The following is a 25,121-nucleotide window of genomic DNA, read 5'->3' on the forward strand; positions in this document are numbered from 1 at the left end:
AGATTTGTCTTGAGAGAGTCTTTAAACCTCTTTTGTTGACCAGCAGCATTACGTTTTCCATTTTTATGTTCGGAATAGAGTAGTTGTTTTGGAAGATGATCATCAGGCATCCGCACAACATGACCAGTCCAACAAAGTTGATGTTGAAGAATCATTGCTTCAACACTGGTGATCTTTGCTTCTTCCAGCACACTGGTATTAGTTTGCTTGTCTTCCTAAGTGATGTGTAAAAAAATTTGGAGACAATGTTGATGGAATATTTCAAGGAGTTGGAGATGGTGTTTATAAGTGGTATCCGCAGTGCACACACGGAACTGAATACACATACACATTAATGGGAAGCAAGGACTCTACAGTGATTATCCTCTCCTCTCTCCATTTATTTGCTCTTCCCAAACACTGTATATCGTGAGAACAGAGTCATGACATGTCCCTGGCAGCTGCTTAAGATCCTCCCTCTGTGAGGACGTATCCAGATAGAGAGAGACCAACAGCCTTCATGAGAGAGGCAGCAAGATCTTGACTTGAAATCTCTAGAGGGGAAAAGAGATAGTTGCTTAACATTACCAGGGCACATGAAGCCCAAGGCTTAGCTAAGTCTGCCCTGATAGCAAATAAGCTACCAGGGCGGGGGAGGGGGGAATCTTTAACATTTTTTTAAAAAATGCCACTAGGTGGCATAGTGGATAAAGTTCTACTTTTTTATCTCCTGCAAAACCGAAACTCAAGAGCTGCTTCTAAAAATGTCATCAAAACCTGGCCTAAATAATAACCGAAATGCACAGATTTGGGTAAGTTTGCATGTGGTGGAATATGGAATATGTAAATAGTATGGCTGGGGATTCAAGTCTGGAATGTGATTTGACTGTCTTCTCAACTTTAGATTGTTTGCTTGTTTTCGTTTGCAAAGAGCCGACAGAACTTTTATTGTATCTGCTGCCGTCACTCCCAACCAAGCTATTTAGAACGTATTTGTGCATTATAGTTCTGAAAACACAGCTGATATATTCCAAAATCCATATGAGGGCAATTCTTTTATTAAGTCAATAAAAATGTCACAGAATAGATGGCAGGCTTTAGAGTTCACCAGAACTCTTAATCAGGCTAGACCAGGCACCCCCAAACTTCGGCCCTCCAGATGTTTTGGACTACAAATCCCATCATCCCTGACCACTGGTCCTGTTAGCTAGGGATCATGGGAGTTGTATGCCAAAACATCTGGAGGGCCACAGTTTGGGGATGCCTAGGCTAGACAGTAATCAATGTGAGTCATAAAATGGAATTGGGGGAGGGGAGGCAGCTATAATTCAAAATAGATTTCAGTAGGGGGGGCATGCAGGTTTCAGATTGCACATGAGACTGCTGGACTGATGAAATATAACACTAATAATAATAATAATAATAATAATAATAATAATAATAATAATAATATACCTCGCCCACTGAACAGCTTCCAACAAAGGATTAAAAATACATTAAAACATCAGTCATTAAAAACTTCCCTATACAGGGCTGCCTTCAGATGTCTTCTAAATGTCAGATAGAAATACACAATGATCCACCCCTCCTTTTTTAAAAAGGTAAAATCCACATTTGTCTCCAGCCTTAGGCAAAATAATAATAATAATAATAATAATAATAATAATAATAAAATTTTATTTATACCCCGCCCTCCCCAGTCAAAACCGGGCTCAGGGCGGCTCACACCAATAAAATTACAATAAAACATAAAAAGCAATTAATTAAAATACAGATTAAAATACAGTATTAAAATTTAAAATGCAGCCTGATTTTAAGTAGTCCATAAATCCAAGCCATGAGGGAGGAAAACACAGGGGTCAGACTAAGTTCAACCCAAAGGCCAGGCGGAACAGCTCTGTCTTGCAGGCCCTGCGGAAAGATGACAAATCCCGCAGGGCCCTGGTCTCCTGTGAAAGAGCGTTCCACCAAGTTGGGGCCAATACTGAAAAGGTCCCAAAATAGCACAAATAGCATGGAAGCATTTTGGAAGTAATTGTGTGGCTCTGGTGGGAGTGAGCGCTCAATTAACAACGACAACAACAACAACAACAACAACAACAACAACAACAACAACAACATGGTCTGCACAGACTAAACTAGTTCCGTAGATGTTCCTACCCTCCACTTGAAAAAATCTGGGCAGGGTTGTCCTCTCTGCCAGCCAAGCCAATCACATTGTCCAACTCCACTTTCTAATGAGCAGGACACAATTTATATGAATATATTGAAGTTGACACATATAACGGTAGCATGAACGATTATCTTTCCATTTTCTTGTCGCGTGGCACTGTTTCTTCTTGTACTCAATAAATTCATTTTGGCTCAATTAAACATTAGGAATTGTGGTTCTAGCAGTACTATTTGAGTCACAAAGAGATACTTTTTAGGGTGGGGCTGCCTCTGTACTGCTCTCTCTACCCCAAAAGTCTCATTCTGTTTGGAAAGATAACCAACAGAGAGGTGGAAGCAATAGCCGGGACGGCTGGATAACCAAAGCCAACTAGAAAAGGATGTGGCTGGTTGAGATCAATTTTACATAAACATTTTAATTTTATTTATTATTTAGCAAGATGCATATGCAGCTTAATCAACAAAACCTCCAAGCTGTTTACAGAAAACAATATAAAATATTCATTTTAAAATGCCCATCAAATCAAATGTTAAAAACAAGTACATTGGTACCTTGGTTCTCAAACACCTTGGTACTCAAACAACTTAGAACCCAACCACTGCAAACATGGAAGTAAGTGTTCCGCTTTGTGAACTTTCTTTGGAAGCCGAACATTCTCCATTTTGAGTGTTACTCTGAGGTCTGTTTTTGCTATTCATTTTGCGTTTTTGTGGCTCTTTTTGTTTTGTTTTTGTGACTGTGTGGACCCAGTTCAGCTACAGATTGATTGATTGTGTAACTGCAGTACATTGTTTATTGCTTTCATTTTATGGATCAATGGTCTCATTAGGTAGTAAAATTAATGTCAAATTGCTGTATTAGGGGTTGTTTTTAAAAGTCTAGAACAGATTAATCCATTTTGCATTACTTTTTATGAGAAAGCGCCCCTTGGTTTTTGAACGCTTTGGTTTTGGAGCGGACTTCCGGAACGAATTAAGTTTGAGAACCAATATACCGCTGTAGACATAAAAGTTATCAAGATATAAATAAAATTGATCTTTAAAACAAATACACAAAACAAAATTACATGTCCGAGCAGGCTTGCCTAACAAAACATTTTTAGCAGGCATCCAAAACAATACAGTGAAGGCACCTGTCCACCACTTTATTAGAAAGGACCTCTTACAATGCAGCCCTAATTATGTTTGACCCCTGACTGTTAGGTCCAGTCGCGGACGACTCTGGGGTTGCAGCGCTCATCTCGCTTTATTGGCCGAGGAAGCCGGCATACAGCTTCCAGGACATGTGGCCAGCATGACTAAGCCGCTTCTGGCGAACCAGAGCAGTGCACGGAAACGGCGTTTACCTTCCCGCCAGAGCGGTACCTATTTATCTACTTGTACTTCAACATGCTTTCAAACTGCTAGGTTGGCAGGAGCAGGGACCGAGCAATGGGAACTCACCCCATCACGGGGTTTCAAACCTCCAACCTTCTGATCGGCAAGCTCTAGACTCTGTGGTTTAGACCACAGCGCCACAGCTCAGTAGCAAGTCACTCTTAGTTCAATGGGACTCTCAGGTTATAATGGACACTTTGAGTGCAGTCCCAACTCCTGCCACCTACCAGGGGGGGATTTGTGGAGCATCAGAGCCACAGTCACATCGACAGCTCTGCCACTCATCGCAGTTATGGTGGAAAGTCGGTGGTTGGGTGGGACAAGTGGACCTGAACTGGGGTCCAATGCAGTCATGCCACAGCTGTGAGACTGGCTCAGCCCTGCCCCTTCCCTGACTTTTGGGAGCTCTCCGCTGGCCCCTGTAAGTGGGGGTACTGTCAGTAGGCCTCTCAACTACCCACACATTTTGAAGGTCAGTACCAATGAAGAACTAATACCCCCACCCAGCCATGTGTTGACGGTGGTGCTTGCAGTTCTGATGGACAAAAGCAGTGATCCTATTCGATTTTAAATGCCCTTTTTATCTTTACAGTCTTTTGAAAGTTTCTGGCTTAGCACTGTCAGAGGAAATGCCCTTCGCCCTTAAAGAACTATTGCCCAAAGAAGACTTCCAAGAACATTTTAATAACACAAGACTACTCAACAAAACATTACTATTGTTTAGTTTTAAAAAGGAAGAAAAACGGATTTGGGAAATATGGGGCTATGCATACAATGATCCTCGTGGCAAGCATGCTGAAGTTTTAGTTTTAGATTATATTGAAGACCATATCGCAAAAAACAAAACCAAAGGAAAATATGAACTGAATTTTTTTGTGTCATACGCCCCTTGCCATGAATGCAGTGCCAGGATAAAATCTTTTATGGCACAAAGAAGTGGAATATGCATGGAAATACGAGCTTCGAAGCCATATTTTTTTTACAGAGAAAGAGTACGAAAAGGTCTACACCTTCTGAAGAGCTCTGGGGTTTCGATTAAAATGATGAACAAATCCGATTACAGAAAATGTTTGTATCTGTTTGTACACCCATCAGAAAACTTTACACCATGGTCAAATTTGGATGAACAAAGCAAGGAGAATGCAAATGATCTGGACACACTTTTGAAACAGGTAAAAGGGAGGTGGAGGCATTGCAAAATTTTGACCCAGATCATAAATGATAAAATGATACACAAATTTTGTTGGGTTGTAGAAGAACATAGTGCTTTCCAAATGCTTGTTGTAAGGGAAATCCACCAAGTGGACTTCGACTCAGTTCTAAGAATGATAAAAACCCCTTCTTAACCTTTTAGTTCTGCATTGTCCCCTGATACAGTACAGTCGTACCTTCATTTTTGAACAGCTTAATTCTTGAACATTTTGGCTCCTGAACGCCACTAACCCGGAAGTGACTGTTCCAGTTTGCCAACTATTTTTGGAAGCCGAACGTCCAACGGGGCTTCCGCGGCTTCTGATTGGCTGCAAGAGCTTCCTGCAGCCAATCAGAAGCCGCACTTTGGTTTCAAAACATTCTGGAAGTCAAACAGACTTCCAGAACAGATTCTGTTCGACTTCCAAGGTACAACTGTACAATATTTCCTATAGGTGCAGAGCTACCATTTGCTTTGAAACGCAGTTGGACACTTACTAAGTTTATTATTAGTTTGCCTTAAATTTCAACCAGGTTTATATAAAACACACACAAACAGAAAATCTGTTTCACTTTGAATGTAAATTATTATGTTATCGGTGTTAAACACGGATAAAGTACCTAAACTTTTCTAAGCACTGGAAAGTGCTATTTATTTATAGATTAAATGCAAGCAGTACATATAAAGTACAGGAAACATTTTGAGAGTGGCACATTTCCTTGTATCCAGTGTTGCTAAAATGATGCCGAATAAGGTTCCTGGGATTAAGAGCTAGAAAGGGAGGGTTCACCATAGGACTGGACAAATCTGCTAGTTTTACTTTCTCATTTTCTAAATCTTATCTCAATTCACCCAATATGTGCATCAGCTTGCTTTTAAAGAATTAAAGTTCACACAATATCCATACATTTCCATGTGCATTTGTTCTATTTGGCCTAATATAAGCATTTTTTGCAAGCCATTTCCCCTAATATAATGCATTTTTGTACTTTATTTCTACTAATATACTCATTTGTGTGCATTTTTCTCCCCCCCCCCATGTATGCATTTTTTGTTGGAAAATTGCACTGCAGATTTCAATATGTGGGAATGTTGAAGGAAACCTACATTTAGGTTTTTGTATCAGTTTGGGATGTGCAAAGTGAACCAGATTAATTTCCCCCCTCACACAATTTAAATTGCATGCATGTTCAGAATTGCATGGACAAATGTTAATATGACCCAGGTCCTACAACATGGATTTTGCCACAGCAAATTTAACAACAGCTGGAAACACAGCTACCACAATTACAGAAATAACTGCTGGCTATTATCATGCTTCAGGAAGTGAGAATTTGATAGATTGGCCTTTAAATGCAAACTGAATAGAATTTCTCTCCCATCCCTAGTCAAGGATGATGGGATTTGTAGTTCATAACATCTGGAGGGCTTCGTGTCAGCTAGCCCTGTGCTACAGTGTTGGCTTATTAATGCTTTTATGTGTGTACTATATCAATCTGTTTAATGTTCAGCAACAAGTCAATTTTATACTGTAAAATTCAGTTGTGTGTATGGTAACATACAGAGGAGATTATGGACTCAACGACATTAGTCAAAATACAACATTATAAATGTGTTATAACACAGTGGCACCAGATGAAATTGCAACTCAATGATATTTTGAATTGTGAGCTTTACAATGGTTTTTTTGCTGAGCATTTAAAGAGTGTTTTGTAGATCTAGCCTATATCTTCACGAATGCTTCAACTTAACCAATGGTCTCTTATATAGTCCTCTGCCCCAACTTGTGTTGTTGTTTTTTTACCCCAGGAGGAAGAAAATGACAAAATGATTGATTCAGACAGCATTTCAGGTAATGTCAACAGTATATTAAATCTAATAGAAACTCAGTGTGCTGTATCCAGTGGTGTCCTTAGAGCCGACAAAAGTTCTTAGATCCAGTGATGGCTTTCCTCAGAACAATGGGGAGGGTGAGAATTTTTGCCAGTTTCCCCTCTCTCCCAGACAGCTCCCCCCCATACCCTCTTGAGCTCATGTTAGGGGAACATTGGGTGCTGCAGGGAGTTACACTGAGAGTCTACTAGATCAAAGAGCTGTCAGTATGAAGGACACCACTGGACATTGGGGTTTGATGAAACTAGCCTACAGAATATTATATTTCCCAAAGTTCTAAATCTGATTGTAACAGGTTGTTTTAAAAATAATTTTAGCTCATACAACACAACTTGGTGCCCAAGAAAATTCCGAACCAGATATTCCTTTGGATGGTCACTGTCAATCACCAGCAATGGAAAGAAATAAGCTATCAGAACCAGAGACTCCTCGGAAATTGAACCGTTCTCCCGGAACAAGAGAAGTGGTCTCAGGAATTAAAAGGAAACTTGATTTCTCAGAAGACTAGAGACGTGGATGTAAGATTTCCCTTTCGCTATTAGAACCTTTGCACCTTGTTCTAGGGGGGGAAGTTTTAGGAATCTATGTTGGGCATTGCAAGATAGGGTTGCCATCATTTTCCCTGATCCACCTATAATGGATGCATGGCAGACAGATGGGTTTAGATTTTCTAGTATTGCTGGGCTGAGTGCTGTTTGAATGTTGCCACTGGCAATTGCTATCAATGGTTGTTGTTTTTTTGTTATTTACCAGTTTTCCATCTATAGGATGCCCCCATGTATAAGACGCCCCCTATTTTTGAGGACTCTGATTTAAGAAAATGGGGGGAGATGGCACAGAGTTGTTGAGCTTTTCTTTCCCAGAGGATTGCCAGAGTTGCTGAGCTTTTTTTGGATGGGATTGCCCACAGTTTTGGAGCTTTTGGGGGGGGGAGTGCCCAGAGTTATAGAGCTTTTTGGGGGGTGGAAGTGCCAAAAACCACTCACCCACCACTGACAAACAATCCCGCTATTGACACAGAGGCAGCCAATTGCAAACAGCCCTTCACACAGCCACCAGTCACCCACCCTGTCGCCGCAGAAAATCTCCTGTTCGCGGCTGCTACCAACTGCCCTCTGCACTACCCATGTGTAAGATGAGGGCAAATTTTAAAGCTCTTTTTTAAAAAGAAAAAAACACTAGTCTTATACACGGAAAAATATGGTATGTTGTCCGGTTTTAAATTAGGATTCTTTATACATTGTTATAAGAACGTAAGAGATCTGCTGGATCAGATCAAAGGCCCATCCAAGTCCAGCCTTCTGTTCTCACAGCAGCCAACCAAATGCCTATGGGGAGCCCACAAGCAAGACCTAAGCACAACAGAACTCGTGATTCCCAACAACCGGTGTGGTATTCAGAGGTATATGGCATCTATCACTGCAGACAATACATAGCCATTCTTGTTTACTGTGTGAAGAACCTCCTTTTGTCTGCTGAATCTTCCCGTCAGCATCATTGGATATCCCCAGGTGCTACTATTACTGCAGGGGGGACTTCTATCATCTTTCTGCACACTATGCACAATTTTATATGCCTCTAACATGCCCGTCCTCGCCAAATAGTATAACCTATTCTCATAGGGGAGGTGCTTCAGCCCTTTAATAATAATTTTGGGTATCCCCCTTCTGAACCTTTTCCAATTCATATATCAAATTTTAAATACATGAATAGAAAGTGATGGTTATACTTTATATTTGGCTTTGATATAGAAAAAATAGAGGTGGTTGGCTTCTGCTGCCCAACTCCCCTAAGTCCATGATCGGTCAGAAATGAATGGACGGAGGCAGGGTGCAGTGAAAGCAAGGCAGATCTTTATTTTTCTGTTCAACAGAGTTCCCTCCCCTCCTTGCAAGGAGGCAAGAGAGACCCAGAACCAATAAGAAACATCTCTTTTAAGGCAGGTAGGTAGCCGTGTTGGTCTGAGTCGAAGCAAAATAAAAAATTAAGGTGCTACTGAAGGAATTTTTTTATTTTGCTTCGACTCAGACCAACACGGCTACCTACCTGTAACTAGAACTATGGAAGGCACCACATTGAGCCGCATGAAATGGAAGTCCATCAACCTCACCAAGAAACTTGCACGGGTACAAACTGACATCTTCTTTCTGACTAAATGCAAAAACCTGGACATTGTACCTAAGGGTCTTAGAATTAAGAACCCTCTTCAATCAACTTATCCCACAGAATATGCTAGGAAACTTTGCCACACTTTATCCAAACTTTAAGGTGCTACTGAAGGAATTTTTAAATCTCTTTTAAGGGTTTGCATTTTGGCTTGGAGAAGGACACCTCTACAAACAGCCAGCAATTACATCAGACATAAGGTGGGGTTACTGTGCCTCAGGCAGGCCAAGGTGTGATAAATCCTGAGGATTTAGCAAGTTTTACATAGTTCCAGACACAGTTTACAAAAAAACATTAGCATTTGATAAGACAATCAGGATGCCCATCAGACAACCCTCAATGCAGAGCATCTGGGCAGGCAATGACCATTAATGAGAAAGGAATCCCTCCAGAAACTTCCCCTGATTGCTATCAGCCTACAGTACCTGGTCTCAGGCAAGATGGGATTAAGGAGGCAGAGGAAATATTTAGAATCTTTAGGAGAGCCAAGATGGCTTTTGGATTGCTCCTTTGTACGGCATGTGTTTTATATACTTAGGTATGTGTGTTTACCTTGTGCAATTATCGACATTTGTTCTATATTTAAGGCTTTAGAATTCCTATAACAGCTTTATAATACCCTCATATTTTTCTTTGTATGCCTGTATTTTGATATACATTGTAATTTTTTTAAACTTGGGTTTGGAGGAATGAAGCAATTCTGATGGATTTCTTTGTAGCAAGACCCAGCTCCTCACCATGTTATCTGTGCTTGTGCACATCAAAGATTTCTCTGAATTTTTTTTATAAAGTATTTATCATGAGCTTGATATTTGAAAGTAACAAATGAGACCTGCAACCAATTGGTCCTGTGTGGGGTGATGCCGCTCAGGAATAATGCCAACCAGCCACACACTTTTCCATGGTTGGTGTGCATTATTCCCCAGCACTGTTTTTTTCCAGCAGTCCGTCAGCATTCTATATCCACTCAGTCCTCAATTGGCTTTTTTGTGGGGGTGGGGTGGGGAGTCCCCTAAATATATTTTTGTACTTCTGCAAACATTGGGGTTCTCTCAAGCTTGCTAACCGAAATAATCTTGAAGGTGCCAAAACATTTCTACACTTCTTCTTCTTGCCAATTTTCATGGAATTATGAAGCCAATATCATTCCATTTCAAACAAGTGTGCAGGTTTTATCTTTGATCCCCGCCCCCCCCCTTTAGCCTGAGTAGCAGCTATCGTGGTAGAAAAAAACCAGTGGCAATTTTTATTTACTGTACTATTGTTCCTTTTATTATGTCCATGCTGTAGTGGTTTGTAACAATTCAAAGAAGCCAAATAAGGTAAATTTGTAGCAGAATATTGCTAGGGCTAGTTACAAATCTCCTCCTCACACGGCTTTTTTTCAGCGAGAACTTGGGCAGCATTGCCATTATAAGAGAACTTGTTCATGGCAAGTTCCGGGAGCTCTTTTTCTAGAATAGTAGCACTGGAGGTCATACAGATATATCACTCTTATTAGCAACAGCAACATGATCAAACTTTACTGCATTTCCAATCATAGGGGTTAACAGGACTGAGAAACTTGTCACCATTGTGACAAAGTGGTGATGCAATAATTATGATCATGCACCTCATGTTTAACCCTTAATAAGACAGCCATGAAATAACCTTGATTTTTTAAAACAAAATTTAGAATTTAGAAGTTTAGAATAGCTGGGAGGGGATAAGGAATTACATGGAGACAGCAACTCTAGATTCAGTGTAACTGACTAAAGGCTGCAAGCCTAGCCACACATATGCATCCTTGGGAGTAGGTTCCATTTAACTCTATGGCACTTACGCCAGAGTAGACAAGCAAAGGACAGTAATGAAAGGCTTGCTATCTTCACATGGGAACAAGTTGTTTTGATGGCTCAAAAGAAAATAAAAACTACTTTTGCCATAGAAGTGCTCTAAGATTACTTGCACTAGGCTAGAACACAACCATACCATCATCATATGAAATCGTGTACTGTGATTTAATAGACCATGAAATGCTATGACATAATTTCCATGAAACTCTCAGAACTCTATATTCAATAATGGTCTGGGACTCAACAAATTTTTGTGGGATACCAATCTTTCTGTGTTCACCACTGTGCATTTCACAGATTATAAAAATAAAGATATTTGTGTAATCATACCAAGTATGTTCTCATATTGTGGTGTATAATTTTCATCCTACACACACAAATACCCAATTGCAGAAGGCTTTTCTTCATCCATTATATGCAGCATTCATTTACCCTATCTTTCATGGGTGAGATGTGTTAACAAAGCTGATTGCAACGACTTCCTTGGAGCAAAAACCATAAACATGTTTAACCTCACAAGAGGACTACTTTACACACATTCAGCTACATTCACTATGTGGCAAGATGGTTATGGGCAGTAAGGAAGACAGTTTTGGCAGCTGTGTGGTCATTTATAAAGCGATAGCACAGCAAGATGACATGTAGCAACCTATAATCAAAAAAATCACAGTGCAGTCCTACAGATGTCTACTCAGAAATCCCATTATGTCCAATGGGAGTTACTCCCAGGCATGCAGAGGTGCTAACCGGAATATTGGAGGGCCCAGGTAAGTCCCACCCTACATAATCAATCACAAGACATGGCACTTGCATACCATGTGAGTGGCAATGCCCATCAAATGGGGGGCTGCCCCCCTCACGTATTTCATTGGGGGCTCCAAGGGGACCTTGGTGATTAGGAGCTGGCTCCTATGCAAGCATGAATTATATGTGAACCAGTGTCAAAAGTCGAAATGTGGAATCTGCCGCCTTCCAGACACCCCCCATCATTCCTGACAATCAGCTATTCTAATTGGCGCTGACAGGAGTCCCACAAAATCACAGAGTCTACAAATCAAGATGGTGGGAAAACATTTCGCTGATGAAAATAGGAATTATATTTTTTACTATTTAAACCCCACCCATCTGACTGGGTTGCCCCAGCCACTCTGGGCGGCTTCCAACATATATAAAACATTAGAAAACTTCCCTACACAGGGCGGCTTTCAAGTATCTTCTAAAGGTTGTATTGTTACTCGTTTCCTTGGCTGGGGGGTCGCATAACTCGCATACATTTCTCCGATGAAAATAGGGGAGATAGGGACGTCCTACCATAACCTCCAGCATCTCTCCGATGAAAACAGGGACGTCCTAAGGAAAAGCGGGACAAATCAGAAACCAGGACTGTTTCTGGAAAAATAGGGGCACTTGGAGGGTCTGTGCTTAAAGGACACGGTGGTTCCCACTCGGGGCGGTAAGGTCACAACAAAAAGCCAACGCGCTCGCTTCGCGCAACGAAGATCAGGAGCAGCGCGCCGGGCCTACCCCTCCCCGGCCAAGTCCCCGCACATTCTCCCGCGTTTTTCCTGCACTCTCTCCCCCGCCCCCTACTCCCTCGCTATTGGCCGCTCTACTGTTTTCCCGCCCAGCCAGAGAACCTCTCTTAGGGCCTCCCGCCAATGGGCGCCCAGCTCGATGAAGCAAGCCGCTTCTCTCCACCCGCCCCCTCCGCCCCCTGCTACAAGGGGGGAGAGAGAGAGGGAGGCGGACTAAGGGAGGCGAGAGGGAAGTGACTTCACAATGGCGCCCTCCCGCCCAATCACAAAGGCGGCTCGGCCACGGCCCAATCGGAGCAGCGCCGCTTTTCGCCCTGCACCCAATGGGAGCGCCGCAGCACTGCCCGGCGCCGAGTGTCTGTGTTGCCGGCAGGGGCGGGGAGAAGTTCACCAGAAGCGCGGCGGCGGCGGCGGCTCCGCCTCCCTGTGGTCGGTGCGCGGCCTGGAGTCCCCGCCTCCTGCCTCCCTCCTCCCTCCTCCCTGCCCGGCTGGCCTCTCTCTCTCTCTCAGGCAGCCATGGCGGCGGCGGCGGCGGAGCAGGAGCAGCAGCAGTTCTACCTTCTCCTAGGCAACCTGCTCAGCCCGGACAATGTCGTCCGGAAACAGGCCGAGGTGACTGGCGGCTTCGCGTTCTTTCGCGCCCCCTGTTCCCCGCTCTCTCTTTCCCGCCGGCTCCAGCCTCGGCTGACCGCGCTGTCCGGACCCGGCCTTGCCCTGTCAGCCTCCCAGCGCCGAGTGTGTGTGTGTCTCGGCCGGCGTGCGCGCGCGGGGCCCACGTGCTCCGGCCGGAATCTCCACAAACGGGGCCGGCGGCCGTTAGAGCCGTTGGCCTGGGGGGCGTTTCAGCCACCAACCGCCCTCCCCCCCATTCCCCCCCCTGGGCGGCACCTCCGCCTCGCATCCCTCGCACCGGCTCTTACCTATTTTCTCCTCTTTCAGCTTGGGAAATCCGGCCCCCGTGTTCCCTCTCTCTAAACATGGGCCTTTCAGAGGATCCTCCCCATCCCATCCACCCTGACCTTTTCCCCTTCCACATCCCATGATTTTAATGCGCTATCCCACATTTCTAGTGCTGGCCATGATCTCTCAGTATTCTCCCTTTTTCTCCCCTTCCCCCCCATTCTATTTTCAATTTCCTTTTCCTCGTTCTCCACTCAAACCTGACCCTGGTCGTGGAGATAAGCGCCCGAGGCTGGAGCCACCATGGCCTCCTCGATCAAGCCCTTAGATTAATAGGATGGAACTGTTGGAACACGAGGAACATCCATTCCAACCCCCTGCAGTGCAGGAGTCTTTTCACCCAACGGTGGTGGGGGGGGGGTTCCCGAACCCACAACCCTGAGATGAAGAGTCTCATGCTTTCCTGGCTGAACTACCCCTCCGGACAAATGTAGAATGGAATATCACTGGAATAGAGCCGTAGCATTGTAGGGTTGGAAAGGGATTCCCAAGGGCCATCTAATTCCACCCCCTGCAGCGCACGAATCCTGCCCACAGCCGTCCCTGAGTTGAAAGGGGTTGGGGGTCGCAGTTCCCTTTTCTATAGGGATGGGCTCAGGAGGTGCAACCCTCCCATTAGATTTACAGGGGAGCGCCAGATGAGGGATAGAGGGGTACTGTACCTGAGTAGTTTGCTGTACCTGAGTAGTTTGTGGTAAGTTGGACAACATTACTGTATATAGCAAACTAATTGGTAGGCACAGTAGCTGCAAATACCGCTTATGACCTCAGCTGCAATGTTCCTGTGTTGATCTAAGTTTTGTCATTCATTTGTTTACATAGGCATGCGCCATTCTGGAGCACCTGGGGGAGATGGGTCTGTTCTGATTGCCATCTCTTTCCAAGACACTGGGCAGGGATGGGGCCTTGAAGAAGAATGAGTCTTATGTTCACAGTTCAGCTAATTTGCTGTGTGGTAATCAGGGAGGGATTCTTAAAATAAGTGTCATGCGTACTTTCCCTTCCCCCAGTTTACTGTGGCTGGAGGGATGTAGATCTCTTGAAAACTTAGCAGAGCTTGTTGCATGAACCATGAGATAATGAACCTGTCTCTTAAGCTTTGTGTTTCCTAATCTGTGAAGTGGCTTCAGTGTTCAGTGTTCAATAGGGTACTGAATGGAGCTTTCCCCCTTTTCTGTTGTATGTGTCTTATTATTAGAGAAAACTCTGAACTACAGGATTTCTCTGTAATTAGTAAATCAGGATAATGCTTTATTTTCACCCACAGGAGTGCTTTACATCCTTTATTGTAAAGCCTAGTAGGGAATCTCTGTTCCATTGAAATAAATACCGGTGTCTGGCTTAGCATTTTCTCATTGGATGGCTGTGCTGGGGCTTTTATCATTTACATCACTGGAGTGGTCAGTAGAGTTCAGCACATTCTTTCATTGAGAACAATAGGGTAAAAAAATCTGCTCTTAGTACCCCAATGTAAAACAGATCAGTCTGATTATTTTTCAGCATTGTACATACCAGCTTGGCATACATGTATGTTTTCTAAAACATGGATGAAAGAAGAGGCAAATGGTGTAGTTGAGCAAAAATAAATTCTCTTGTGCTGCTCATAATGTGACCAGGTTGTAAGGACCATGTAAGAGGAAAACCTTTTGCCTCTGGACATAGACAGTGGTGGCGTGTGGTCCCTGGAAGGTTACCCAGGATGAAATGCTGGAAAAGGTTAACCCAACCCCTGTTGGAAAGCCATCCAGTTGAGGAGAGCTCTTTACGTGGAAGTCCACATGGGTTAGGGTCCTGAAAGTACTGTAGTCTGAATAGCAACAGCCAGTGTGTCAGGTAGGTGAAGCTGCTGGTAGACAGTGTATGGGAGCAGAAAAGGGAACTCCTGCTCTTCTTGGCACTGGGAGATGGGAGTGGGGTGCCACATTCATCACCAGATATTTGCATATTGAAGGATGTGTCACTGTCTACCAGCACAAAAAGTGTAAGGAAAGGAAATCACTCTCAGCCCTTTGTCAGAGTGCAGTGGCAGTTTTTCATGGCGAGTCACCTTACCAGCCGCTGCTGAGTATGAATGAATATGATGTCACCAAATTAGGAGAGAGGATTGAGATCACTAGTTTTTGGAGTATGTTTGCGTATGGAAATAGGCAGTCTTTAGTCTTGATGTCTTTTTTACTTCTCCACTGTGCTTACTTTGGAGAGAGTTAGCAGGATCTAGGGCAGGCATCCCCAAACTGTGGCCCTCCAGATGTTTTGGCCTACAACTCCCATGATCCCTAGCTAACAGGACTAGTGGTCGGGGAAGATGGGAATTGTAGTCCAAAACATCTGGAGGGCCAAAGTTTGGGGATGCCTGATCTAGGGTGAAGAGTTCAATTTTTCTTTGAAAATGTCCTCAACGCTGAACCTTTTTTGTGTTTGTTTTCTGGAATCTATGCAAGAGGGATGTCTGTCAACTTGAAGATCTTTGCAATTTGAATATCAAGTGAATACACACAACTTGCGTAGCAGTTGCAGTCTGTGGGGGTGAGGGGTGGGAGTTTGTGCCTAAAGTCAAAACCATGCATAGTCAGAACAGCCCTGGAACCACCGCTGCATAACCTTTTTGAAGCCAGTGTGAGAAGTGGGCTTTGTCAGCCTTCCTTACTGGACTCTGGGAGGGTCTTGCATGGGCTCTGGGAAGCTCCAGCGAGATCCAGAGCCCATCTGAGACCTTCCCTGAGGCCGGTAAACAAGCATGAGAGCTTAAAAGCTCTTTCCACACCAAAAGAACTTTTAAGCTTTCCGCTTTGTGTGCTTTTAATTTATGCTATGTCGGTTGACCTGCCATCAAGTGCAATAATTCAAATTGCAAGTTAACTGTATACTTAAATACCTGAAACAAGGAATATTGGGAATTGTTCATTCTGGCCAATTCCAGTTCCCACAAAATCCCATTTCTTAGTCATGCTGATGTTAAAAACAGAAAGCACTGACTGTCTCACAGGGCAAATCAAAGTAAAAAGTAAAGAGCTAGATAGAATAATAAACAGTACTTCATAGGCTAAAGTAACTAGCGCTATTTGGCAGAACTGAGTTAAGAACACAGCAAGCACTAAGCTCTTTAGAGATGTTGATAGATATGCTACTCTTGCTTTCTAAAGGAAATGATAAAGTTAACTTTCAAGGTTTTAGTTTAGAATTATATTTTTGTTCAATAGTACAGGTGAATCAAACTTATTTAAATTGAAAGTTAATCTCAACATAGGTGCTTCTGTGATATGCTTTCTAGTAAATTTTAAAATTGAACTTATTAGAACAGGGGTCCCCAAACTTACAGCACTTCGGGCCAGTGCCTGCAGTGCCAACGCTGCGGCAGGCCGGAGGGCAGAGGAGCGCATGCCCATACGCGTGCGCACACACTATTTCTGGCGCACTTCCGGGTCGCAGGAGCACTGGAAATAGCTTGTGCGCGTGCGCACAGGCCTCTTCCCACCCGGAAGTGCGACAGGAAGGACACTTGCGCATGCATGCAAGCTATTTCTGGTGCTCTGCAACCCGGAAGTGGGCAGCCGCGCCGGTAAGAGCGGGCGGCAGCAGTGGGCGGCGGGCCGGATAAATGAGCCCTTCGGGTTGTATTCGGCCCCCGGGCCATAGTCTGGGGATGTCTGTATTAGAGCATATTTTAGGGTCAAACTAATGCCTCATGGTTTTTGTTTTTAATGATTCTCTTTTCTTTTGTAGGAAACATACGAGAACATACCAGGCCAATCTAAAATTACATTCCTTCTACAAGCTGTCAGAAATACTACGGTTGCTGAAGAGGTATTTTCTAAGAAGTAATCGCCTACAAAACATTTATAATAGTATAATTGCAGCATTGTTTCATGTTGTGGTAAAATGAATTAGGATTGTATTTAATCTTATCAGCTGTAATAGGCATCTGAAAAGATATATATTACTAGCAATGTCAGTAAGTTAAAGAAGAATTATTGGAAATTTGTCTCAGTAGCAAACACTACTGCAGTAATGCTAAACCGCAGTTCAGTTTTATTGGAAGAAGCAAGCTTCATCATACAGTTCCTTCCTGTCTTTGCACCATAGATTGGAAGATTCAGTTCCCGTTTTAGTGGCAAACCATTGGTTTTTTCAATGGTTTGATAGACTCATTGGCTTGGATTCTAAATTCCCTTCTGTACATGAGTTAAGGCATTCTCCCTTTCCCTCTGACTGCTGGTGCCGTCTGAAATTCTGTTTTATGAGCTGGGGGTGGGAACCGTGTGGGACATGGTTTTGGGCTGCATGAACCACAGAACAAGGTTAGAATCCAGCCGTTGTGTGTTTAATGAATTTTTCCTTTACATTTCCTTTGCCAAGCACCTTATATTTTGCTTTTCATTCAGAAGAAACTTAAACATATAGTTTGAGGGGGCATTCATAGGTGCTTTTGAAAGCAGCCTATCTAATATGCACCTCTGGGCTCGTAATGTCTTGGAATCTACTCCTTATTGCATTGCTCCTTAACATATTTGCTGCCCAAATCTTCTATTATTACTTGTGCATTAGGTTTTAATTTCACTTATTAACATAACAATTGTTGTAGAAGCATTTGCAATCAGTAAGTCATGGCAACTGAAGATGTTATGTGTATAAGATGCATGTGTGTTGCTATACTGTGCAAAATTAAGACCAAATATATCAAATATATCAATATTGCAATAAATCGCAATGAGTAATCTGGCATGTATGCAGGTGAAACCATCGCATCTGACATACGTCAAGAAATCTGTACAGTGCCTGTGTTGCCTGACACTACCATAGATGTTCCCACACAACACAAATGGAAGTGGTTCAGTCTTCCACACATTCTATTTCTGTTTTCCTTAGCATACTAGTCCACTAGAATGTGGCTGCTCATTTGATAGGATTGCATGTTCACTGTCTCTCTATTCCCTACAGAAGGGCTGTAACTCAATAGTAGAACATCAGCTTTGCATGCAGAAGTTCCCATGTTCAATCCCCAACATCTCCAGGTCGGGCTGTGAATATCCTGCCTGAAACCCTGGAGGGGAGTTGCTAAGCTAGATGAAGCACTTGGTCTGACTTTATATAAGGCAAATTGCTGTGGTCCTATGTCAGTCATCACAGTATTTCAAGTAGAACATGCCACCAATGTTGATTCAAATGCCTTGTACTAATTAACTGTCAATATCTGAGCTGAAATAACTGATACCAGTAATTCATATTACTGTGGCTAGTATACACCCATTGACCACCTTCTGAGGAATTCATTCTGGATTTTTTTCTGGTTTGGAGTTTGCAGTTATAACTTGCTTGAAAGAATGAATACTTAATTGAAGGAACATTTGAATTAATACATTTCAATAGAGTCTTTAATATACAATATGCCTAATCTGTATACAATTCACTTTATTCTTTCATGTTAACATTAAGTTAACTTCAAAAATGGTGTTTCCATATAAATGTGGTAGAAAACATTTGATTTAATTTGCTGAAACTATTTACTAAATGCCTCTTTAAGTTCAAAGTTCTTCTAACATAGAGTCAGTCACCTAGTTCAGTTCTTATACCAACTGTGACATGAAATAGTTGAGAAAAAATAGCTATGTGACTAAAGATGCCAAAAATAGGTGTGGCAGAGTCAGCACTTTGGCTCAGCTTCTAGGTGTTTTGTTTATGCTATGTAGGAAAATAACAACAAAGAACAGAAGTGGAATATATTGTGTTGAAATTAATTCTCCCTCATATAATGTATATCTGTCTTAATAGGCTAGACAAATGGCTGCTGTGCTTCTACGAAGACTTTTGTCAGCTTCTTTTGAGGAAGTTTATCCAACATTACCCCCTGAAGTTCAAACTGCTATCAAAAGTGAATTGCTGTTGATAATTCAGCTGGAAACACAATCCAGTATGAGGAGAAAAATATGTGATATCGTAGCTGAACTGGCCAGGAATCTAATAGGTATATTATTATTATTATTATTGTTATTATTGTTATTATTATTATTAGTATTATGTATTTCTGCGATGCTGGCTGTGTCTGAAAGCATTTAAAGCATTTAAAGGCAATGTAAACTTAAATGAAAGATACAGTAAATCAAACAAGCACTAATAATAATTTTAAAGGGTGAACAACTAGCAGAATCATCATAGGCTAGAAACATGACCATGTTTGACCATCTTTTCATAGATGTTTTCCTAAATAGAAATGTTGTTACTTTCTAGAAAAAATCAAGAGAAGGAAGTAGGCAAGTGGGTTATTCTAGAGTGTGGGTGCAATTACAGTAACTGCCTGTTTAGCATCTTCTCTAATCTTCCACTATGCCTGAGCTTTCCCATCTCTCCTCCAAGTACTGTGGGACTTTAGAATATACTCCTGGCAACCATGCAAGAATATAATATCCTCACAGTTCACAGCCTATAAGGAAATGCTATGGACTTTTGGCAGTTTTTCCCTTTAAGAGAATAAAACAAATTATTATTTCTGGTTGACGTTTGGTTTCAAAAATTCATGTCTTCATGTTTGTATTCTATCTCTTTTAGATGAGGAGGGCAATAACCAATGGCCTGAAGGGCTGAAGTTTTTGTTTGACTCTGTCAGCTCTCAGAATGTGGGACTGCGCGAAGCTGCACTGCACATCTTCTGGTATACTATTATTTGCAGACAAGTGCATGGTCATGCAAGATTGTCAGGTTGTTTTAACATTTCTGTTAGGAACCACATTTTCAAACATGGATTTCTGACTGGGTTGCAAGGTTCCTAGAAGCAATTGAATAATGGTGGGTGATCATCCACAGGGAAGTTATTAAGTGTATTCTGGTGCATGTTCCAATTCACTTGGGGCATCCGTGAGACTTAACTGGCCTTACCATTGCTCTGTGTGAGCTGAGTATGAACTTTAGATCTTGCATCAGATCTCTGACTTAACTCAGAAGAACTTTGTGGCAGACAGTTTGATGTGTGGTGCTCTGATAAAGTTTTTAAGGCCTCAGTGATGCTTAAATGCACATTTGTATTGTCCCTTTAGGAACTTTCCTGGTATTTTTGGAAATCAACAGCAGCATTATTTGGATGTCATCAAACGGATGTTGGTACAATGTATGCAGGATCAGGAGAATCCCACGGTAATTAAAAACTCATTTCCTCTTTTGTCTGAAAAACTTCGTTAATCTTGGAATGTTTTCTACTCTAAAAAAGCAAATGCCTGAAATGAAAACATGCCGCCTTTGTTGAACAGTTGATATCATTGCAGAAGGATAAACTACCTGGTTGGGATGGAACTTGGAAGCATTATTTTACAGCAATTTTTGTTCTTGGGAGTGTGGTTCTGGCATTTTCTTGTACTTGTCTTGGTTGTTGGACTGTGGAGCCCTTCGGGGTCCCATCTTGTGTCTCATGCTTACATGAAACCATTGGATGTGGACACCTGAGTTTTTGGGGAGTCACAATGTACTGATGATGCCCAGCTCTGTCTCTTATTTGCATCTAAATTCAAGGATTGTGTTCAAAGTCTGAATTAGTGTCCAACACTGGTAATGGGTGAGATGAGAGAGAACAAATGGAAGCTTAATTTCAGCAAAACAGAAGTGTTCCTGATCAAATTAGAGAGATTTTGCCTGCTTTGGGTAGAGATGCACTTATCTTTAAAAGTTGGATTTGTTACTTTGATATTTTTCCCAACTCAGCCCTGAACCTGGATGCTCAGGTTTTTGCAATGGCCAAGAATTATTTTGCACAGCTAATGCTAGTGTGCCAACTTCAGCAAAGTATCAGATCTGGCCAAGGTGATACATGCTTAGGTTTCCTCTTAATTATATCTTATAGTACTGCAACATTATTTTTATGTGGCTGCCTTTGGAGAGCATTAGAAAACTGGTTCAGAATGCTGTAGCCAGAGTGACTTGGGACACTTATAAGGAGCATGTGACTCCCATCTTCATAACACATTCATTGGCTATGATTGTTTCTGGACACAATTCAGAGTACTGGTTGTGACCTACAAACCCTTACACAGCTGGAGACCAAACTATCTTAATTACCATATTTTCCCATATGAGAACTTTCTGAGAGACCCTTCTTTTTATCCTGCCAACATCTGAAGCCTGTTTGGCAAAAACTAAAGAGAGAACCTTTCTAACAAGCTACTCTTAGTCTCTGGGGGACCTGTTCAGCCCCTTCTCTGATTGTCTTACACCACAGGCAAGTACATTCTTATTCAGGCAGGCCTTTGACCTAATAAGCTGGTGTATTATAGCCACTAAATAAGTTGCATTTGTGCAACATAATTGGACTTGTGAGGTCACAGTGTCCCCATAAAACTGCATCATCTCAACGTAAGAAGAAGGAAGCTCAGGATGAGCATATCCTTTCTTCTGAGGATGTTTTCTAGTTTACTGCTTGTTTAGGAGGACAAGGTGTCTTGCTTTTTGAGCATAAAGTTTTAGTACTAATACTATGCATTGGATCTTTGTGGCATGAACAAATAAATATCTGGTGAGGAGGGAGTGTGAGTGCAAAAGATATGAGTACCTTTGACGTACAAGTATGAATTTAAAAGTTTGAGGAACACTATGTTACTGATGTTGATATTTTATATTCCTTCTAGATCAGGACACTATCGGCTAGGGCTGCGGCTGCATTTGTTCTTGCTAATGAGCAAAATCTTCCTCTTCTAAAACATTTTGCAGACTTACTTCCAGGAATCCTGCAGGTAAAAACTCATCCATCAAGTTGACCGAAGTATGTTACCTCCTATAGGCTCTGGCTTGTATTTGAAGAGTGTTGCTGTTTCCATGTCAATAATACATGAATTCTACTGTGAGCATCAAGTACACTAGGTGTCAGTAGCAAAAGTTTAAATACAAGGCATAGCCTAATAAATAATACACTGTAAATGCCTAAAATACAGATTACGTGCTTCCTGAATTTGAGTTTTACCAGAATGTGTGCAAGGGCAACTACTATATCCAAACAATATAAGTGTTTATTTTTGTAACAGGGAAGTTGGGATTCTGTGGTATAGGAGAACAGAAGAATTAAGTTCCTCATGTGACTGTGTATCCTCCATTGCCATATCAGCATTTTTTTCTGACACTGAATAGTGTCTTCCTAACACAGTGCTTGGATTTAAATGTGAATTACAGGTGGAAAAGGTATTAACTGAATTCTCTTTTAGGCAGTAAATGACTCCTGTTACCAAAATGATGATTCGGTACTGAAGTCCCTTGTAGAGATTGCAGATACGGTTCCAAAGTATCTACGGCCACACTTAGAACCTACATTGCAACTAAGTTTGAAGGTAAGTTGACTGTCCCATCCCAATTCATGCTTTGGTTGATTAGATAGGTGGCCTGATTTTTAGTACTATACTTAAATATCTTTCATTTTCAGCTGTGTGCAGATACTAATCTCAGCAACATGCAACGTCAACTGGCTCTTGAAGTAATAGTTACATTATCTGAGACTGCAGCTGCTATGCTTAGAAGGCATATCAATATTGTTGCACAAGCTAGTAAGTAAATTTACTGTCTTTCATTATATTTTTCTCTCAGTTAGAATTAAAACAGTTAATGTGGCATAGGTTTGTAGATTAGGTAAAAGACACAGTAGGCACAGAGCTGTATTTTAGAAGCCAAAATCCTACTGATCTACTCTAGTCCGCTCCCCCAAACAACCAGAAGGACGGTGTTTTGCCTTTTTTATAAGACTCTCTCAAGTATGCAGCCCTGACTGTTGAATCTAAAATAGGGCCAGCATGAAGCAAAAATAAAACACTCATTAACTTTATTAATATGGGCACCACATGCTTATTAAGAAGATACTCTCAGTGCTGCCTGTGAGCTGATTTTTGGTGACCCAAGAGCGGCTGAATAGGTTGTTCTTGATTTTGTTTTTATTATGTGTTTTGTATTTTTGTATTGTTGTTTTATGTTTTGAATTTCCCTGAGATCTGCTGGTATAGGGTGGTATACAAATTTAAATAATAATACTAATAATATTAATAATATATTAAGCTAGTTTATATTGAGTCAGTTCAATGGTCCATCTAGCCCACTTCCTACCTTGCAACCATTTTTAGGTAGAAATGCCAGGGATTTGGCTTGTCCCCTTCTGCACGCAAAGCATGTGCTATAATAATCCTTCCCTGTGGGGCAATTGCAAAGATATAATTCGGAACTGGTGCCTCACAATCCAAAATTACTCTGTTGGTACGTGATGTGGCAGAGTGAAATATGGACAAGTGCCACATTGCTTCATGAATTCTACTGGGATGTGAGGTGGCTGTTTATTAGCAGTCAGATCTCTGTTAGACCTTTTTCTGTAGATTGAGCAATGTTAATTTCTTTAGTTCCTCAGATGTTAACAATGATGGTTGACCTAGAAGAAGATGAAGACTGGGCAAATTCTGATGAGTTAGAAGACGATGACTTTGACAGGTAAACAAGTTGTTTTTTTTAAAAGAGAAAAAAATCATATGGTTTGCCATTCTCAAAGGCTCCCTTTCATTGCAAGCTTTTCTTTGGTACCTACTACTGGCTTGCATACCATTACCTGTGTATGCAACATCCCCACGTTGAGCTGCCAGGTTTTAAATGTCACCTTCATGCAAAGGTATTCAAATGGGAGCTAACGTGATACATAATTAGCTCTTAAGTTCATGTGGGTAAGATAATAATGGTGCTTAACTTTTCCCACCTTAAAAACCCCAGATTTTTGCAAAAGAGAATCCTTTCTTACAAAACAGACTTTGCTGAGAGCAAGTACTGAGGAAGAATTCTCCTACCTGTCTGTAGAGAAGATCTCATATCCTGTAGGAGCCGTAGTGGAGTGGGGAACAAAAGCCCCAGTTTCATGCTGTTCTTAACTCCAAGGCAATGTTGATTACATCTTATAAGAGTAATCAGTCTCTCTTACTAGATGCTTCTATAAAAATCATTTCTTATGTGATTTCTAGAGTCAAGCATGGTCCTTCTCAATCATTCCTTTTATTGAAATCAGAGTTTTCAGAAGCATAGAATTTAGTTGTAAAGGGATAACTCTCAGAATACAATAAGATAGATCGGTGTGTTGATGCATATTAGGAATCTGTTTCATGTTTCCGATTTGTACATCAGCTTTTTATTTAAGTGACTTATTCACATTTATTGATATAGTCATTATAGTTTACAACGTGCCAGGAGCACTCTGCTATATTTAGAACATATCTTTTGCTTTCTTGGCAGCTACTTAGTAAATTATATGTATGCCAGAAACCAAAAATAAGTAGCATACCCTGTTTCTCATATTTTAAGACATACCCATAAAATAAGCCATAGCAGGATTTTAAAGCATTCAAGGAATATAAGCCATACCCCGAAAATAAGACATAGTCGCGGCAGGAGGAGGAGGGAAAAAATAAGACATCCCTTGAAAATAAGCCATAGTGTGTTTTTTTGAGGAAAAAATAAATATAAGACGTGTCTTATAATATGAGAAACACGGTATTTACTTGAGCTTACTTAAAGACTGTAAGTGTAATTTTATGTTGAGATTTCAACAATTTAGAATTTGTATAGGAGCAGGAAACTGAATAAAAGATACTTCCTAGGAATGGTTACTTTATGACTACAGCAGTCTGTGCAAACAGTAAGACATGGACTGTGTTTGATCTCCTATTAAAGGGCCCAACTTTTGTTTTAAGTGTCTTGTGTAACAAAGAAAAGAAAGATTTTTTGAAGGACAGAAAAATAATGCACTAACAATACACTGTCAATATTCAAAGGCCATTAATTAGTACTTCCCTCTAAAATGAAACATAACTCAATATAAACCCTCCAGATGTTCAAATAGCTATCTGCATGAAATTGGCATTGATTAAAAATAGGTTCAAATGTAGCAAGGGCCTTGTAAGTTCTCAGACTGTTGCACAATGGACAATGAGCATTTATCCTTCCAGGATCAAGGTGTATGTCTCATGAAAACCATAAGTGCTCACACTTATCCTGCTGTTAATGTGCATACTATAGGAATAT

At 41.5% G+C, this 25,121-nt stretch overlaps 2 protein-coding genes across 3 annotated transcripts in view; both read left to right on the plus strand.

Moving 5' to 3' along the window:
* The first annotated feature begins 705 nt into the window (after window positions 1-705).
* LOC118085315 (DNA dC->dU-editing enzyme APOBEC-3H-like) lies at window positions 706-10,943 on the plus strand. 2 transcript variants are annotated; one of them, XM_035115847.2, is made up of 5 exons: window positions 718-791; window positions 3,355-3,512; window positions 4,121-4,700; window positions 6,530-6,572; window positions 6,931-10,943. In XM_035115847.2, the coding sequence occupies exons 3-5, from the start codon at window positions 4,158-4,160 to the stop codon at window positions 7,119-7,121; spliced, it is 777 nt and encodes a 258-aa protein (XP_034971738.2). In that variant the 5' UTR covers window positions 718-791; window positions 3,355-3,512; window positions 4,121-4,157; the 3' UTR covers window positions 7,122-10,943. The 2 variants fall into 2 exon arrangements, with proteins under 2 accessions (XP_060129339.1, XP_034971738.2); XM_060273356.1 differs by lacking the exon at window positions 3,355-3,512 and having other exon boundaries at window positions 706-791.
* A 1,661-nt stretch (window positions 10,944-12,604) lies between these two features.
* Window positions 12,605-25,121, plus strand: part of IPO5 (importin 5) — a 37,006-nt gene continuing 24,489 nt past the window's right edge. Inside the window, exons 1-9 of the mRNA XM_035115138.2 lie at window positions 12,605-12,761; window positions 16,833-16,913; window positions 18,879-19,071; window positions 19,653-19,755; window positions 20,138-20,234; window positions 21,716-21,820; window positions 22,286-22,408; window positions 22,501-22,621; window positions 23,459-23,546. Coding sequence (XP_034971029.1) covers window positions 12,666-12,761; window positions 16,833-16,913; window positions 18,879-19,071; window positions 19,653-19,755; window positions 20,138-20,234; window positions 21,716-21,820; window positions 22,286-22,408; window positions 22,501-22,621; window positions 23,459-23,546 — 1,007 coding nt within the window. The 5' untranslated portion in view covers window positions 12,605-12,665. The remainder of the gene's footprint in view (window positions 12,762-16,832; window positions 16,914-18,878; window positions 19,072-19,652; window positions 19,756-20,137; window positions 20,235-21,715; window positions 21,821-22,285; window positions 22,409-22,500; window positions 22,622-23,458; window positions 23,547-25,121) is intronic.

The sequence above is a fragment of the Zootoca vivipara genome, chromosome 4 (assembly GCF_963506605.1).
Source record: "Zootoca vivipara chromosome 4, rZooViv1.1, whole genome shotgun sequence".
Taxonomy (NCBI): domain Eukaryota; kingdom Metazoa; phylum Chordata; class Lepidosauria; order Squamata; family Lacertidae; genus Zootoca; species Zootoca vivipara.